General features: G+C 40.5%; 2 protein-coding genes across 19 annotated transcripts in view; both read right to left on the reverse strand.

The window, feature by feature from the left end:
* Positions 1 to 5851: 5851 nt before the first annotated feature.
* On the reverse strand, positions 5852 to 14215 carry FGFBP2 (fibroblast growth factor binding protein 2). Its single transcript, XM_080405464.1, has one exon. The coding sequence runs from the start codon at positions 11853 to 11855 to the stop codon at positions 11112 to 11114; it is 744 nt and encodes a 247-aa protein (XP_080261590.1). The 5' UTR covers positions 11856 to 14215; the 3' UTR covers positions 5852 to 11111.
* Positions 14216 to 14351: 136 nt separating this feature from the next.
* The window catches only part of PROM1 (prominin 1), a 96626-nt gene continuing 94968 nt past the window's right edge, over positions 14352 to 16009 (reverse strand). For 10 of the 18 annotated variants that reach the window (XM_080404806.1, XM_080404823.1, XM_080404809.1 and 7 more), the window contains one exon: positions 14357 to 15798. The gene's annotated coding sequence lies outside the window, so the exon portion shown is untranslated. Of the gene's footprint in view, positions 15799 to 16009 lie in introns of all 18 variants that reach the window. The other 8 variants (XM_080404818.1, XM_080404808.1, XM_080404812.1 and 5 more) reach the window with 5 other exon arrangements.

Consider the following 16009-nt stretch of genomic DNA (forward strand, 5'->3'; position numbering starts at 1 on the left):
GCTGTCTTTATCTCAACCCACTTTTTTTAACTCTTTTGCTCTTCCAGTTCTCTCCTCCATCCCACTGGGGAGGAGGAGTGAGTGGCTGGTGGGTGTTTCATTGCTGTTTGGACTCAGCCTACCACAAAGACTTCAATCCTGCAAATAACTAACAGAAATTTTTATTTCAGTGGATTCTAGTTGGAAAGAAACCACCACAGATTTCAGTCTGTGTGCAGAACATCCCTTTTGCTAAAAGTACCAGTGGCTAAGCTATGCTGATACCACCTTGGCTCCACGCTTCTAACCCACAACATTTATCACAACAAGAACACACAGCCACAGTTGTGACAACTCCTTTGCTGATTTAGGTGACTACATTTGACAAAACTATTTCAGCTACATGGAAAAAGTGGCCTTGGGCCAACACAAGCTACGCCTCCACAAGTCATGTCAGCCACCATAGCCTGACTTACGCACTGCCAGGAAAGGCCACAATCTTGGGGTTGTCCTTGAAACATAGTATAAGCATCCTTTAAATGCACTTGGGCTGTAAGGCTCAAGAGCTCACATGTTTCAGCTCACTTGCTGAAAGCTCATCAAGTCAGAAGAATTACTATAAAGGTCAGCATTTCATAGCTACTGTTTGGGCTGGTAGCTCTCAGCATTTTCACACATGACGTAAGTCTCTGAAGGCACAGAGAAAGGGACAAAGGGAATGGACAAATCTTATCTGCCATTTTCATTTTACTGAGATGAGCATGTTTAGGTATACAGTGACTAGAAACCATTAACAAAGAAAAAGGTTTCTTGACCCATCAAGTTGTAGTGCAACTCATTACGGTTGGCAAAAGCTGAAAAGACACACATCCCTCAGCATCTATGATAGATCTGGGGTTTGTTTAGTTAACCAAGAGTTAACCAAGAGTCAGTGTCTCTGACTATAGCATCTTTCAAAAGTTCATGTTTTTCTTGGACCATTTCTAACTCTACAGCTCCTCCATGTGGAGATGATTAACAAACAAGAAATTAATAATCCTAAACACTAGGTATTAATACTTTTTTAATGGGTTTGCAGAGGACAAGCAGTACTCTAAATATTTAGGACATTTTTTAGAGATAATCAACACTGTTCAGCCTGAAACTCGTTTTCTGAAAATGGGTGAAAAGCATTTCTGAATATGCAGTAATTCCATACATCAGAATGTCACTGCTAATGCTGCAGCATTGCAATTCCTATTCTAATTTTAATTACCCTTTTTCCTCTGTTATCACATGAATTACACTAACTTTTACTCATATTTAATTGTATTTATTCCTGTGTGCCTGTGTAGGAATATCACATCAATGTCCTACTTTATGCTATGGGGGAATTTGGGGATTTTCTTCTGTATGTTGGCAAAGAGGACCTAAATCCTGGTTAACTAACCTGATGGTTGAGAACAGGGCTGAAGGCTGTATCTAGTAAAGAACAGCCTTCCCATAACCCCTTCTCATACTGCCTGTCCACAGCCTTCAGAAATGGAGTCCTAGATTATTTAATGCAATATTATTTGATAGTGAATATTATCTGCATGTTATGATGACACAATACGAATGATTTCATTAAATACTAATAAGCACTAGGCTTGAGGAAACTGAAAAGATAAGAAAAGAGCACCACCTGATACTCCGCAGGAATTTTGGAGAGTAGTTGCTGGCACTCACCATCCCCTCATACCCCTCCAGAAGGAACAAATGTGGCATGAAAGAGACTCTCTCTCCTGCCCATTCTCACTGCTGAAATGGAAACGGCCAGTGTTCTCAAAGGTTGTTCAGATAGCTTTCAGTCATCACAAGGATATCTGATGTATGCTTGTAATTTACAAAAAGTTATCTTTTGACACTTTTTATTAAAGGCTTGGGGTTAAATAGGAAGTGGAAGAAAATATGGAAAGAAGAGAGACTTCAGGTGCTATTAGATTTGGCCTGCAAGCCACATTTTTAATATATGTCCAGTGATCTGAATTCACATCCACTATTGATTAGTACCAGAGTGGTACACGTGGTAAAGCACTCTTTCCTGCTGCTTTTAAAAAGTGTGTCCTTAAGCCAGGTCTCAGAACAGGTAGAGAGGGTTGTAGGATTCTTTCTGTTAGCTCTGGTCAGGTTTTGGCCTCAGATCTAAAATAAATGGAGCTAGCTAATTCCTTTTGAGAACAGTATTTTGTAGTTTTTTGACATATAGTTGAGCTCAGCAAGGAAACCTCAGTCCTTCCTTGTTTCAGCACCGCTAAAAGCCCAAAGCTGCTCTGAACTAGGATAAGCTCGCGACTGAAGTGTTCTCTGTAACTGCAATCTACAGTACAAAAAAGGCTCGATGGCTGCCCCACTGCCATGGTAGGGGGTGAGATGGGGTGCACCAGGCAGGCTTCTTTCACTTCAGCACTAGGTTGAAATCAAGAAGAAAAACAATAACATTTCGACAGCTCTGAAAGAACAAAAAAGATATTTTTGAAGACAAATAAAATTTATTAAATTAGCTCATAAAATAATTTCAAAACTATTATTTTAAAGATGGCAAAAAATTGACTACAAAGGGCAAAAGCAACCTTTCTCATTGCTGTCTCCTTGCCACGCAGACATTTGTAAATTTTAGTTTTGAATAATCAATGAAATCTTGGCATTCTCAAGGGCCCTTTCCTGTTAACCCATCAATACGTACTGTGTTCCTCCAGCTACCTCAGAGCAGTTTCTTAATATTTGTACAAAGCTCGTTTTTATATAAAAACACAGACTAGGTTTTAAGTATTATTTTTGTTCCTCCCCTTATCAGCTCTTTCTCCCTTCTCTGAATCATTATATTTAAGGTAATGAACTAGAGAACCCAAGAGGAATGGTTTAAATAAAGTATAAACGTAACGAGACCAGAGGAACACTGTTGCATTCAGATGGGAGATTTACATTAAACTACCTGCCGGCACATGTAGGCAGGTCTGTATTCACTGGGCACACTATAGATATTAATCTGCACTTTGCAGCATGACAGATTTACAGTTGGAACAACTGACGAGATGCAGACAAACAGATATGCAAGCCGATAAAATGGTAAACAGCAAGACCTGCGAAAGAGATGGAGTTTGCAGTGCAGAATTTCATTGTTGTATCTATATGCATAACCTACCGATTACAGCCGCAGTAAAACTGTGTGCCAGGCTGGCTCTGTTTGAGAGCCCTCACTGCGTCTTCAAGGTCCAGAGCTGGGGCACGTGAGGGATAGACTTTGTTCCCATGTGTGTTCTCATCTAGTAGAATTACAAAAACATGTTACATTTTTGTTTCTGCTTAAGAACACATCTAGTACTGTTCAACATACTAGCTTCTGTCGAAACATCTGCTGTCAAAGGCATGACTCTGTTTCCTAATCTTTTAGAGGTGTGTAACAATACTTGTCTGTCAGAGAGATGCAAGAAAGTTACCTTTATATTTCTTTTTCTGGAAACATCCTGAAATCTACAAATAGAAGGCAATGTGGAAACAAAATGTATTACAATTTTAAACAATTTCTACGACTTAGAAACTAACTTCTAGGTGAGTTCAGTACTCTGTTGCATTCAGTTTTCCTTACCAGCGTGTAGTAGACCTGTAGACCTGGAAAGTGATGCGCTTACACAAAGCTGTTGTAGAAAGCACACTAGCAATTAAATCCTTCTATGTCTCTGTAAACAGCAAGAACTATTTTTGTTTTAGATAATGCAGGAGAAAACATAGACATGATGATGATGTGGAAAATTAATTACCTGAGGATTTCCTTTTCAGATGGAATTCTTCTTCTCCCTCAGGTATTTACAACATGCCTTTCTTCTCACAGATGCTGAAGACAGTCAGTTTTCTACATTGCTTTCTAGCCCTTGACAGCAGATTTTCTTTGCTCACATAAATTATGCTGGAGCTGCAAAGTAGTCACATGCAGTTCTTTGCTATTCAACTAATACGTAGATATTTAGAAAGGGCCATGATAGACCCAGAAGAATAATTTGTCTGGTGGTAAGGATTTAAGGTAAACTTTAATTTTGGATCTTAATTTTTTTGCAAGTCAGAAATACTTCAGACACAATCCTCCACAGAAATATGATTAATAATGAGGAAGAAAAAAAGTTTGCCTGTTCCCTGAAATCACTGTGATTGATCTATTGCACTTGAAATGAAATATGTACCTGCCAAAGGACACTGCTGCCACTGCAATGAAATATGTAGTGTTCTATAAAAAGTTTTGTAGTTCCCTAAGCTGAAGGAAAAGTGTTTCCGATTTCTTTCAGTTGTTGACCCACCCTGAGCCAGGAAGATGTCCAGACACAATGTGATCAGCGTGAAGCAAAAGCAAAGGCTATTGAATTAACCCCAGCTACGTAAAAGATTTCAGGCCTGAGAAGGCAGGGGAAGCACATGGCTACAGATGATGTTCCTCGTTAGTGCTACCCGGAGGCTCTCACCTCTTGTCTGGTGTATTGTGAACAGCATCTCCTGTCATCCAGCACAGCTTACCCTCGTGGCAGATGCAATGTGGATTTCTATGGATGGGTTTTAACAACAAGTCTTGGAACATCTTCCTGATGAGAGAAAGTGATGTGGGTGAGTCATGGGTGACAACAGTACTTGAGGCAGGTCTTGTGGAAAGATGAAGATTTTGTCCTGAGGAACCACATCTCCACGGCCTGCTCCAGCATCCTCCCTTTAGGTGAAACCACTACCCCGTGGCCCAAGTTCACTAATGTGACACGAAAGATCCCGGTGCCTCCGCCGCTCTGGCCTCCAGCCCCCTGCGGGGTCCTGTCAGCCATACCTCTGCCGAGCGCCGCTGCTCCCAGCCAGACCCTGCTGAACAGCCAGGACACCTCCACCTGCCCGCAAACCTCCTCCTCAGCCCTGCCCAGGGCTCGGGAGCCACGGCCCCAGCCCAGCACCGCAACACGGCCCCTCAGCCTGACAGCATGCAGCCCCCGGGGCCCGCACAGCTGCTCGCACCTGGTCCACGGGCAGCTCAACCAGGAGACCACCCTGCTCAAGGCCACGCAATTTTTTCCCCACAAAACCAGGCACGGCTCAAATGCTTGAGTTTCAGCTTCACGTGGGCCATCAGAGGCACAGAAGAGCCGTGACTGTCTCCGGCAGTGCTTTCTGCCCGATGATGTGGAAACCCTACTCCACGTTTCCCTCCTGCCACCTTCCCACACCGACCGGCTCTCCCACGTTATCACCAGGGCATTGGAGGCAAGTCTGTGGATTCCCACATTACATTTCTGGAGCACCTCAGTGCCTTGATGACAGCACGCCCGTGGCCTGCGCCCGACTTGGAGCGAGGAGAGCGGAGGGGGGAGGCAGCAGGCAGCACCCCTGCCCGCCTGCCCCGGCAGGGCGAGTGGCGAGGCCCCAGTCAGGGCCCAGAGCCCACACGTCACCATTTCCCTCAGCTGGAAGTTTCCAGCCCTCTACAATTCCTAGCCAAATTAATTTCATTACAGCTGCATTTGGGGGGAGCCCCCCCGCATTATACGGGTAAGACAAATAACAGGGCAACCAACTTCACCATTCGCACATTAATTTTTAACAGGCAGCACCAGCGACAGAGTAACACCATTTTTTCATGTCTGCAGGCAGCTGACCTGAAAGGACACCTCTGTTTCCCCTCCTGACTACAAGCATTGTGAGCCCGGAGGCAGCAGGAGCGCAGCACGGGATGGATGGAGGGATGGAGGGATGGAGGGATGGAGGGATGGAGGGATGGAGGGATGGAGGGATGGAGGGATGGAGGGATGGAGGGATGGAGGGATGGAGGGATGGAGGGATGGAGGGATGGAGGGATGGAGGGATGGAGGGATGGAGGGATGGAGGGATGGAGGGATGGAGGGATGTACACCCATGGCAAGCAGCCAGTTATGCAAACAGTGTTACAACCTGCTGAGGAGAGGGAGATGGGGAGGCAAACGCGAACTTCCACTCCAGATCAGGCATCAACAACTTCTTGCTCCGTACAGCCCATAATATAGCTACTCTGGAAATTCAGCAGCTGGCCTCCTGCCTAACATGTAAGCAGTCAACTTTGTATGCAAGATGTGAAAGAAAGATTCTCAGTATGTCTGTTATGGTGTCCACGAGGTAACACCAATGTCTTGTTGTCAGACTGACTGCATCTCTTCTACTTTGTTTTCTTATTTTTGCTTTTGTATATGTATCACATACTTTTTGTCATTGTAAAATGATCTGCGAATTCTGGGGACAGCAGTTCTGGTTTATAAGGGGAAAAGCAGAGAGCCAAAAGAAATCTTCTGCGCTGCATCTGACTCCTCTTCAGAGAGGAAAGCAGAGATCAGGAAAATTAATAGCAAGAGAAACAAAAAAAGAAATCAACAACCATAAAGCTCCTGAAAAAGCAGGAATGGCAATGGGCAACTTGGGGAAATTTTAGTTTTTTCCCCCTTGTTTTATTTTTGTGGAAGTTGTCTGTCCCTAAAATCCATGTCACAGCAACTATGACACCTATTGAAAAATCAAGAATGCAAAAAGTAAGACTGCAAGCCATGCCAGAACAACCAGGCAACATAGCTGAACAATTCCCTCAGAAAACACTGGAGTGCACTACTGCATAGCTGAGATGATTTACAGGTAGAGAAGCAGCACTGTTTTTGAGGTGTGGATTTGCTCTACTTTAACACAAATAACCTGCACACTGCAAACAGCAATCTTCTTACTTTCAGATACTTCATTTTAAGACAGACAGACTTGATGTTCGGTGTTCCTTAGCACCTGAATCTCTTGTTGATTTTCTCTGCTGTCAAAACCAGACTAAATAGAAACATGCACTAAAACACAGGGGCACTAAACGTGAAGTTATCCAAGATGATGCATTCGACATAATGATGGGATCTGCCATCAGGACATACTTAAGAAATTAGTCTCTTTTGTTCGATTTGATACAGTTAGAATGGCCAATTCAAGAGCATTTTTTGCACTTTAAGGAGACATGAATGCAGAGGTGTTCATTATTAAATAACCTGAACTTCTAAGATTTCTTCTGTTTCCATTGTACATCCCAGAATCATTCAGGACAGAAGGCACCTTGGGAAGTTTATAGACCAACCTCCTGCTCAAAGAAGGGTCACAGCAAATTCAGACTGTGTTGCATAAACTCTGTCCAGTTGGTCTTGAAAAGCTCCAAAGATGGAGATTCCAGAGCTGCTCTGGGGAACCTGTTCCTCTTACAGTGAATGTTTTTCCTGACACCAAGTCAGAACCTTACCTGTATCATTTTCTGACCATGATCTATTTTTCTCCTATCAGACAGGTCAGGGAAGGGTCTAGGTCTGCATTCTCTATAGCTTGCTCATACATACTGGGGCGCAGCTATTAGGCCTCCCCTAAAACCTTCTCGAGGCTAAACAACCCATTTCCTTCCTCTTTCCTCACAGGAGCGTGTTCCAGTCCTGACCATCTTGGTGGCTCTCCATCGACTTACTCCGGCCTTTCTTGGATCTTACCTATGCGTGTTAAGTACACGTCATTTTATACACAGGTTCTCCAAACACATCATGTTGCTTTGCTTGGAAGATTATCTTGTCAAAGTAGCAAATACTCATGATGCTTCTGTGGGAACCTAAAGATGGGTGTCTTGAGGCAGGTGGACTACTTCCCATTGCACCGAATTAGCAGCAGAAGCAATGGGCCTGGATGTCAAGAGTCTCCCTGGCTGTAGGAACAAGACAAACATTTTTGCCTGCTGTTCCTCTGTCAAGAAAATAAAGACCAATTTCATCCCCACTTAAGCAGATTTCCTGAGGTGCTTACATACGTGGGGACTAACCTAAAATGAATCAGCAGATTTCATGCATTCATAAGGTACACGAAAACTGCATTAAACTCACCACAAACACTTCTCAATTCATCCTTTCACTAATGAATAGCACTTCCATACGAACAAGATAACTGAAACATCACAACTGTATGTTTCTAGTCCTGAACACAATTAAACCAGCAACATAGCTGATATAATCACAGTGCTGTTACACTAGGGTGGGCTATTTCAGTTAGCATCCAATTTTTTAAACCTTTGGAAAGCAAGATCATTATAGTTAACTGACTTGCTAAGAGTGCATAGTGCTGCCTAATAAAATGCAATCCATGCCATGCATCACCTTGGTGCCACAATTATATATATATATATATATTTTTTTTTTTTAGATTTAGCGCTTAACTCTGTATTTTGGATCCTGGGTATTTTACAAAAAGCATTTCATGAAAGAGGGGCCTTTGGTGCAAGACTATTTGATTTCTGGTTTCAACAGTGAAGCTTCAAGTGATGATTCTAGACAACGCAGTCCCAAATACAGAGCCCTGTGCAGCAGAGCTCTGCTCTACTGAAATGAGATACGAGTTCCCTAGGAAACAGGGCACTAGCAAGTATACGTGACATTTGTCCTCTACTAAGCAGAATCAGTGATAACCATATATATATATATATATTTGACTGTATCATCACGAATTCTACAAAGGGTCAGACAACTGCTGCCTTCTGTGCTCAGTGCATTACATACAAGAGGGCATAAAGGGGAAATTTTTCTTTTAGTGAACTGATGAAATCTCCTCTTTTCTTCTGCTAGCAGTACAGCAGGTGAATGAATCTCCCAGACTCCTCTCAATGCAAGACACTGTCTCATTTTTGAGGCCATTTCTGTTATTGTGGATACTATTGCAAAATATTCACCCTGCAGTGTGGATTTTGTATCATACAGAAGAAGAGTTTCAAAACATTTAAAACACACCTCAAGAAAAATCTTAACATCCCCGTAACATTTCCAAATAGTTCCCAAACATCACTGTGATGCATTTTGCATGTTTGCAAATCAAAAGATTATATTCATTTCTATGACAGAAATAAGTAAATAGGTATTAGAACCATTTAGGTTGGAAGACTTTAAGATCGAGTCCAACTATTATAGCTGTACTACTACATTTTTTTACTCACAGCACAAGAGCACGGCAAGGGTAACAAGTTACAAATGAAGATTAACCACATTATATTTATGGCTGACAAAAATACAGACTTGCTTGAGCTTGCAGCTCATCAGCATTCAAGCTATTTTTCTGCCTTGTACACACAACCTTCTGCACTGATCCATGTTCATTACTTGCCTTTCCTTTCCATGTATTTTAAGAGGTTTGGCGACAGAAAATGATTTCAAGTTCTTTTGGTACAAGGCACAAAATTTATCGATGCGACAGTCACGGTCTGGAATTATGAAGTAAGAATTACTAATCTGTGAGTAAAGCTGGAGAAGTACTTAAGTGTAACAACACCTTGCAGAAACAAGCAAATACAGAGCACTACTAACTTCTGTGGTGCTAAGTTTTTCCAGTTATATCCCTGCGGCAAAGCTCACTTGGGAACAAAAGGGATAGTTGTTAAAAAATAATCTGAATATAAATGTGTTGTAATCTCTGACGACAGGCTATTAGGTTTTGCTTTGTGTTTTGATGAGACTTCTGCAAGTGCCCAAGTGCAGGTATGAGTGACTTTTCAGAATATTCACAAAACATTAATAATACCACTAACAGATCCTGCCACACCGAACTCTGCAGATGCATCACAGATGAACACTTCTAATCTGCTACGTTTAGAAATGTGTTATTACATTACTCTTACTTCTCCCATCTCTTTTTCCCTGCTGGCTGAAACTTATCATTGTAATATAAGTGTAGTAACATAAAAAATATTAATATTAATGAAAACATGTTCACAGTGGGAAAGTAATAACTCAGACCTGTAATTTCTCCTCACATTCTACCAACAATCTCTTAAGAAATAAGTATCAAATACCATGATTTTATACAAGTAGCACCATTTAAAGTTTTAAGAAAGCACATTGGATATGTTTCAAAAAATCTTACTTTTATTGTTTGCACTAACTGCAGCATCATTTACAGTTTTTATCTCTAATAAATTGAAGTAGATCAGCACACAAAGACTTTTTCAAGGTCAGCACTCAAAGTGGAACCTTGGTTACAATAAATGCTTACACCCTGGTGTGTAACAGACCTAGGAACAGTTAGTTCTTCCTAACACTTTTAAGTATGATCACTCCAGTTTCATGCATTTTTCAGGGCTGTTAAAGTTTCATTTTAGGGGTGCAAAAAGAAAACAGCTGCAAGATTTATAGAGATGACTCATTTTTAAGCCAAAATTCTTACATCTAAATTCTTAAACTACAGCGAGGACCCTCTTCAGCTGTAAAAATTTTGCTCTGCAAAACAAAAAAGAAAAAAACAATTAGTGACTTTGCTGTATTAAGCACAGGTAAGATCATTAGCTGCCTAAACACTTGCTGGCTTACAAAGCATATATTCCCATTTCTGTCAAAAGTTTGCCAGGTTTAGTCAGCAGCTCCTGGCTTTCTCACCAAGCCGAAACAGAGGTTGGTATAAAGCCAATCACTTCTGCAAGAGCTTTGCATTTTTAAATCCTGGCTGAAAACCTAAGACTTCCCAGACAACCACCTGCATGCGATCCCCTGTCGCCCCTACAAACCCGCAAACCAAGACAGTGCATTTGGTTTTACGCATTTCTGCCAACTGTTTATGAACTCAGTTTTTAAGTTAAAATGGTTAATTATTAACTAGTAGTTTTAATGAACCAACATTATCCTCTCAATTTCTGAATGCAATTTTAAATTGTTCTAGCTGTTGTATTTGTTATTGGATCTGACGCATTTCTTACTTATCTTACTTCACTGGCTTAAGTCCAGAAGTCAGCACAAAAGGGAAGGAATGACAGGAGGTGGAAAACAAGCCCAATTCAGTTAGAACTGAAACACCATAGGATTAATAACAGGTAGGACAAACACCTCTGTACGTATTAAAGACTTCACAGGAGGCTGTCAGGGAGTTCCGAACCAGCAGCTATCACTGGGAGTTTATGCCGTCCAGCTGCTCGGAAGCCACGGTACAGGCTTTGCCACGTTAGATTTTAGTAAGCGAGCCTAGAACCTCTCAGCCCACACCCCTGAGACCCCAAAGATCAAACTAAACCAAAACTACAACAGGATTACTCTTACGTCTATTTTGCTGTGCTTCAGGATGGGAGTTTTACCTGAACCAAATCCTTAACCCCTGAAGAAGCCAATAATGTAGGAGCAGAAACCATGCAGGGATTCCCAGCAATGTTCCCGTGCCAGTTTCATTGCTTCTGTTTCAACTTCAGACCCTTGACCATGTTGGGCTGTTTTTATAAGAGGTAGTATTGGAGGTTTCCCTATTTTCTTAAGAGAGCTTATTCCTGCTTCGCTCATAGAAGTGGAAGTTTTCTGGACTGATTTGTCCTGGTTTGCTAGATCTTCCAGCTCCATGCCAGCAGCTACTTGCTTCATGAGAGCCTCTGGGTGAGCCTTTTGGCACATGGTGATCTTCAACACTTGCGTGGATTCACAAGCATGCGGGAGCTTTCTAAGTTCCATGGCAATCTGATTCCAGTAGATCTTTGGATTGTTTAGGAAAGCACGGCAGACTGACGGCTTGCCAGTGAATTCACACCAGTAGGACATGCCTTGGCTTTGACATTCAATTCTAAGTTTCATTTCCTCATCCCCGCTCATGCTCATTGTGCAAACATCTTTGGTTTTAGTCCGAAAATTGATTTCTTCACCACTGCTTCTTCTGTTTGGCTTCAGCTTCTGTCCCAGTCCTCCCAAGCCACAGATCACTACCACAAAGAGAAGAGCGAGACTCTTCATGGTGACAGGAGTTGACCAAGATCCTCGAGCAACACAATCCAAAAAAGTGAAAGCAGTAAGTGGCTGCTCACAATTTAAAGGCTTGGTGCACAAAGAAGCCTCTTTCCAGTGCAACATGGGATATAAGGGTTTTTTTTAAATAAAAATCATAAATCACACTTCAGTAGGCAAGTGCCCACAATTTATAGCCTGAGACAGCCTCAAATAGCCTGTGAACTCCCAAGAAGGTAACAAGACAACTCTTGTAAATGCAGTTAAATACAGAACGATGGTTGTATAACGAAAAAGTGCATTCCTTTCCAGGATGAACATGTCATATTTGATTTTTAACAGATATTTTCCATTCTCCAGCTGCTTTATAGCTATCTTCATGCCAGAGCTTGTAAGACCATATTGAAGTAAAAAAGGATAAAAGTGCCAAAGCAATCTATGCAGCTACATCTGCATGATTATAAATGTGTCCTACTAATAAAGGCTGATTTGTGGAACATGTCTTCACCGTGAGGATGCAATTTTAATACTTCATTTTGTCAGCACATGACTTGCAGTGGAGACACATGGAAGAATCAACTGCACATTCTGTGAGCCATGAAAGATTTTTAGACTTGCAATACTTAAGCAAGATAAGGAATAAAGCATTAGCCAAATAAAGATATTCCAGGCCTAAACATAAACCAAACATTTGGAAGTTTTATCATCACTGTCATACCATGGATTATTTTCAGCCAACAGAGCAAGACAAGAGAACTAGCTTACCATGGGTCTCAGCAGCAGGGAAATAACTCTAGAGCATGTCAGAGATATCTGTGCTTTATCACCTTTCACTTTTTTTTTTTAATACATATTTTCCTGTTCATAATAAATGAGCTGTAAAAATGCCATAAAACGAAGGCAAGAGAATAGAAATATTTTAGCGCAGAGTCCTGTACTTGCAGTTTCTGCTGCAGTAACTAAAAGCAGAGCTAAGGAAAATTGTGATGACTCCCTTGGCATTTAGCGTGTCAGGAGATAAAACCCCTCCCATGCTGTTCCAAGCCATAGGACTTTCCTGGCTAATAAGACTCCACCATGCACTTCCTTCAAAGACCCGTATGCTACACTCAGCCTGACCTGAACAGCTTCTGGAAGGCGCATTGTATTATTTAGGGGTATGCTTGAATAACTGCGAGGTGCTAGAAACCCTGGGGTTAAGAATGACCATTTATAATAGGACAGAACACCATTCTGTATGTCTGGCCACTCAACAAGTATCACTAAAGAAAATACCAAGGCAAAACACATTCATTCCACACAGACAGTGAAGCTGAACAAACAAACAAACAAAAAAAAAAAGCAGAAAATGCTTCTGTAATACTTGACAACAGAGTCCCTTAGCTGCTGTGGCATCCCAGCTAGTCTGAGAGCCGCCTGCTTGAAGATGAAGCCACCTGGAATAGCCATTCTGGGTAGCCTGAACCTTGTTCTTCAAGTAAATGTCATGAAATTCCCCAGGACTAAATACCATTTGACAGAGAGAACACCACTGTTTTCTTTTCATCCCCTTGCTAAGGCTGTTTTAATAACATTTTTAGCAGAGGTCTCATTTCTAGCTTCTGCCATTTGTTCCTCCTGACTGTCTCTTTCAAAGCATAGTGGTGCGGCTCTCCAGTCAAGTCTTAGGAGAAACACTAATGGTAGAAGCCTACTCAAGATTTACAATTCACTCTTCTGTTGTTTTCTGGTGCGTCTTCTCACCCATCATCCACCAGCCAGAATCTTGTTGCCCACCTCCTACTTCAATTTCAAGGATTTCAAATCCCTACTGCAAGCACTGAAAGACCTCCTAATATTCGGCAAACAAATGCGTTATTTACACTTGGTTATGCACAAAAGCACTGACAGTCCCTAGATTAGAAACTAAAGGCACTCATCTCTCCTGTTCTAACAATTGCTAAAGAATCCAAAGCTACTTAAAAGTCATTTTATACCAGTTTCAGACCTCTTTTTCTGACACTTTTTAAAGTGTAATCATGAAAACAAATCAGACTACAATGATAAGGACAAATGCCAAAGCTTGGACTCAAGAGCTCTGGTATATTTGTGTATCACAGTTAATATGTTATTGCCAAGCGCCTGTCTCACTTCCACCTGACATTTGTACTCTGCCTGCCTGCCCATCAGATGAAACAACTCATAGTCTGTTTTATTAGGGGAAAACAATTGTCCTTTTACAAGTTAAGCCAGGATGCCAGCAGTGAACTCTGGGAGCTGAAGAGCTGCCAAGCATTTAATTCTGTTGTCAGTGCTACAAAAGCAGAGGCAAGCAGTGAGTCTTGAGCACTTACAGAGTATGTGGATATCCTCCACAACTCATCAGCTTGAATTCTACCACCTCTGCATAGATCACATTCTTCATGGAAGTCAGAAGTGCCTCACCCAATATGCTTTCAGTCTCTTCTGCTCTAGTTCTTGGTCTCTTATCTTGCTTAAGTTAAAGTCATCAATAAAAGTCAAATATAGCAGAAATTTTAATCAAGGTAAAAAAAATTCATTTTCGTAAGATTTTAATTCAGTGCAACTCTTCTGAGACAGCTCTACACAACAAAACAATTGAGAATCAAACATCAGGTAGTTAAGCAAGTTCTTTTTTATTTAAATGAACTGGGAACATTTTCTCAAATTAAAAATTGAAACTTTTAAAAATCTGCAGTTCTGAACATTACATATACACATATGCTACATACTGTCAATTAGAAATGTTTCCATTTATGACCTAAAAATAAAAAAAATTAAGGTTATTCCAGATTAAATACCGGTATCACTTTTCAGTGTTCCTTTAAAATTATATAAATGATTTACAGGATTGTCCCTACTTCAAGCCAATGAACCTTGTTGGAAACAAAGCTAACAATACTGATACATGAAGAGACACTTGTTTAGATCAATATACCCAGTTACTTTACCTGCTGAAATGTTTTACGCTAGTAACAAATACTTTTGGCCTTGTTGATGAATTCTACTGTTAACTAATTCAGCAATGCAACTGTACGCCAAAATTCAAGGCAGTAACTCTAATAGTACAAATGTTAATTTCAATTCCTAAACGCATTTGAATTTCATTATCGGTAACCATATTTTGGTATTATTTAGCAAAAAGTAGTCTCACTGCCCCCTGAAAGAGACAAAGCTTAATATTGACACTGTTAAGGACATTATAGAATTGAGTGTGAATGAGGAAAAGGAAGTCAGAGAATGTAAAGCATTCTAAAAATCACCAACATATGACACCTTTCATGCTCTTTTTGAGTACTATTGAACTGTTAGGAAGCTTAGCTTTTTCACTATATTATGCATTATGCACAGTCCCAACCCTCCCACCCAAAGAGTTTCAAAACAAACTTCTCCAAAAAGTCCCTTTTAGGTCTATACTGCAAAACCCACTAAATATTAAATAATTTAAAAAAAGGGAGAAAACAAAACTGCAACTGAACTTTTCAGACACAAAGAGACACTGTGGATCCCATTACACTTCACATTTAGTCCAAAGTGGTCGTTCAAGAGCATCAGATAGCAACACTGATCATGCTGGTAAATTCATTTGTGAAGAGTATCATACAATATTAAAATCTTAACTAAACACTTAAAAGTTTTAAGAAAAAAGTATATACAAAAGTCTCTGTATACAAAATGTATTTTTATGTAAACGTGTATGTACTTGTATTTAACACAAATCTACAATTTAAGAACTTGACCAATTGTCAGAGGATTGCTAGGGAAAGGCTGTTAATCTAATTAATTTATATACTGTGATGTAAGGTAGAAAGACCAGTGTAAAAAAAGTAAAAAACAAAAAACATTTTAATTCAAGCTTTGAACAGTGGTATTTGAGAGGCAGTGCCCTGATCGCAAAATATTCTATGCAGTAGTTTGTGGCATAACATTCGATAGTACATTTGGGATTTACAGTACAGGTGTCATAAAACAAGTGGCTCAGGATTTGGAAGATGAATGCAAATGCCAATACACTTGGAAGAATAATGATATACTCCCGTAGAAGAATCTTGAGCCTCATTTATGTAGCCTGTAAATAATCACACACACACACAAAAAAAAAAAAAAAAAAAAAAAAAAAAATCAGGAAAATTTGATGAAGACAGAATTATAATACAATTTAAGCAGAATAAAGTAATAGATTTTCATATGAATTATCAATATGGTTCAGTATTTTTTATTATTTAAAACCTTACAGCACTAATTTTGCAGAAAGCAGAGCAGCCTTCTTCAAAACAGTA

This window comes from Falco punctatus (genome assembly GCF_963210335.1).
Source record: "Falco punctatus genome assembly, chromosome: 1".
In the NCBI taxonomy this organism is placed as follows: Eukaryota; Metazoa; Chordata; class Aves; order Falconiformes; family Falconidae; genus Falco; species Falco punctatus.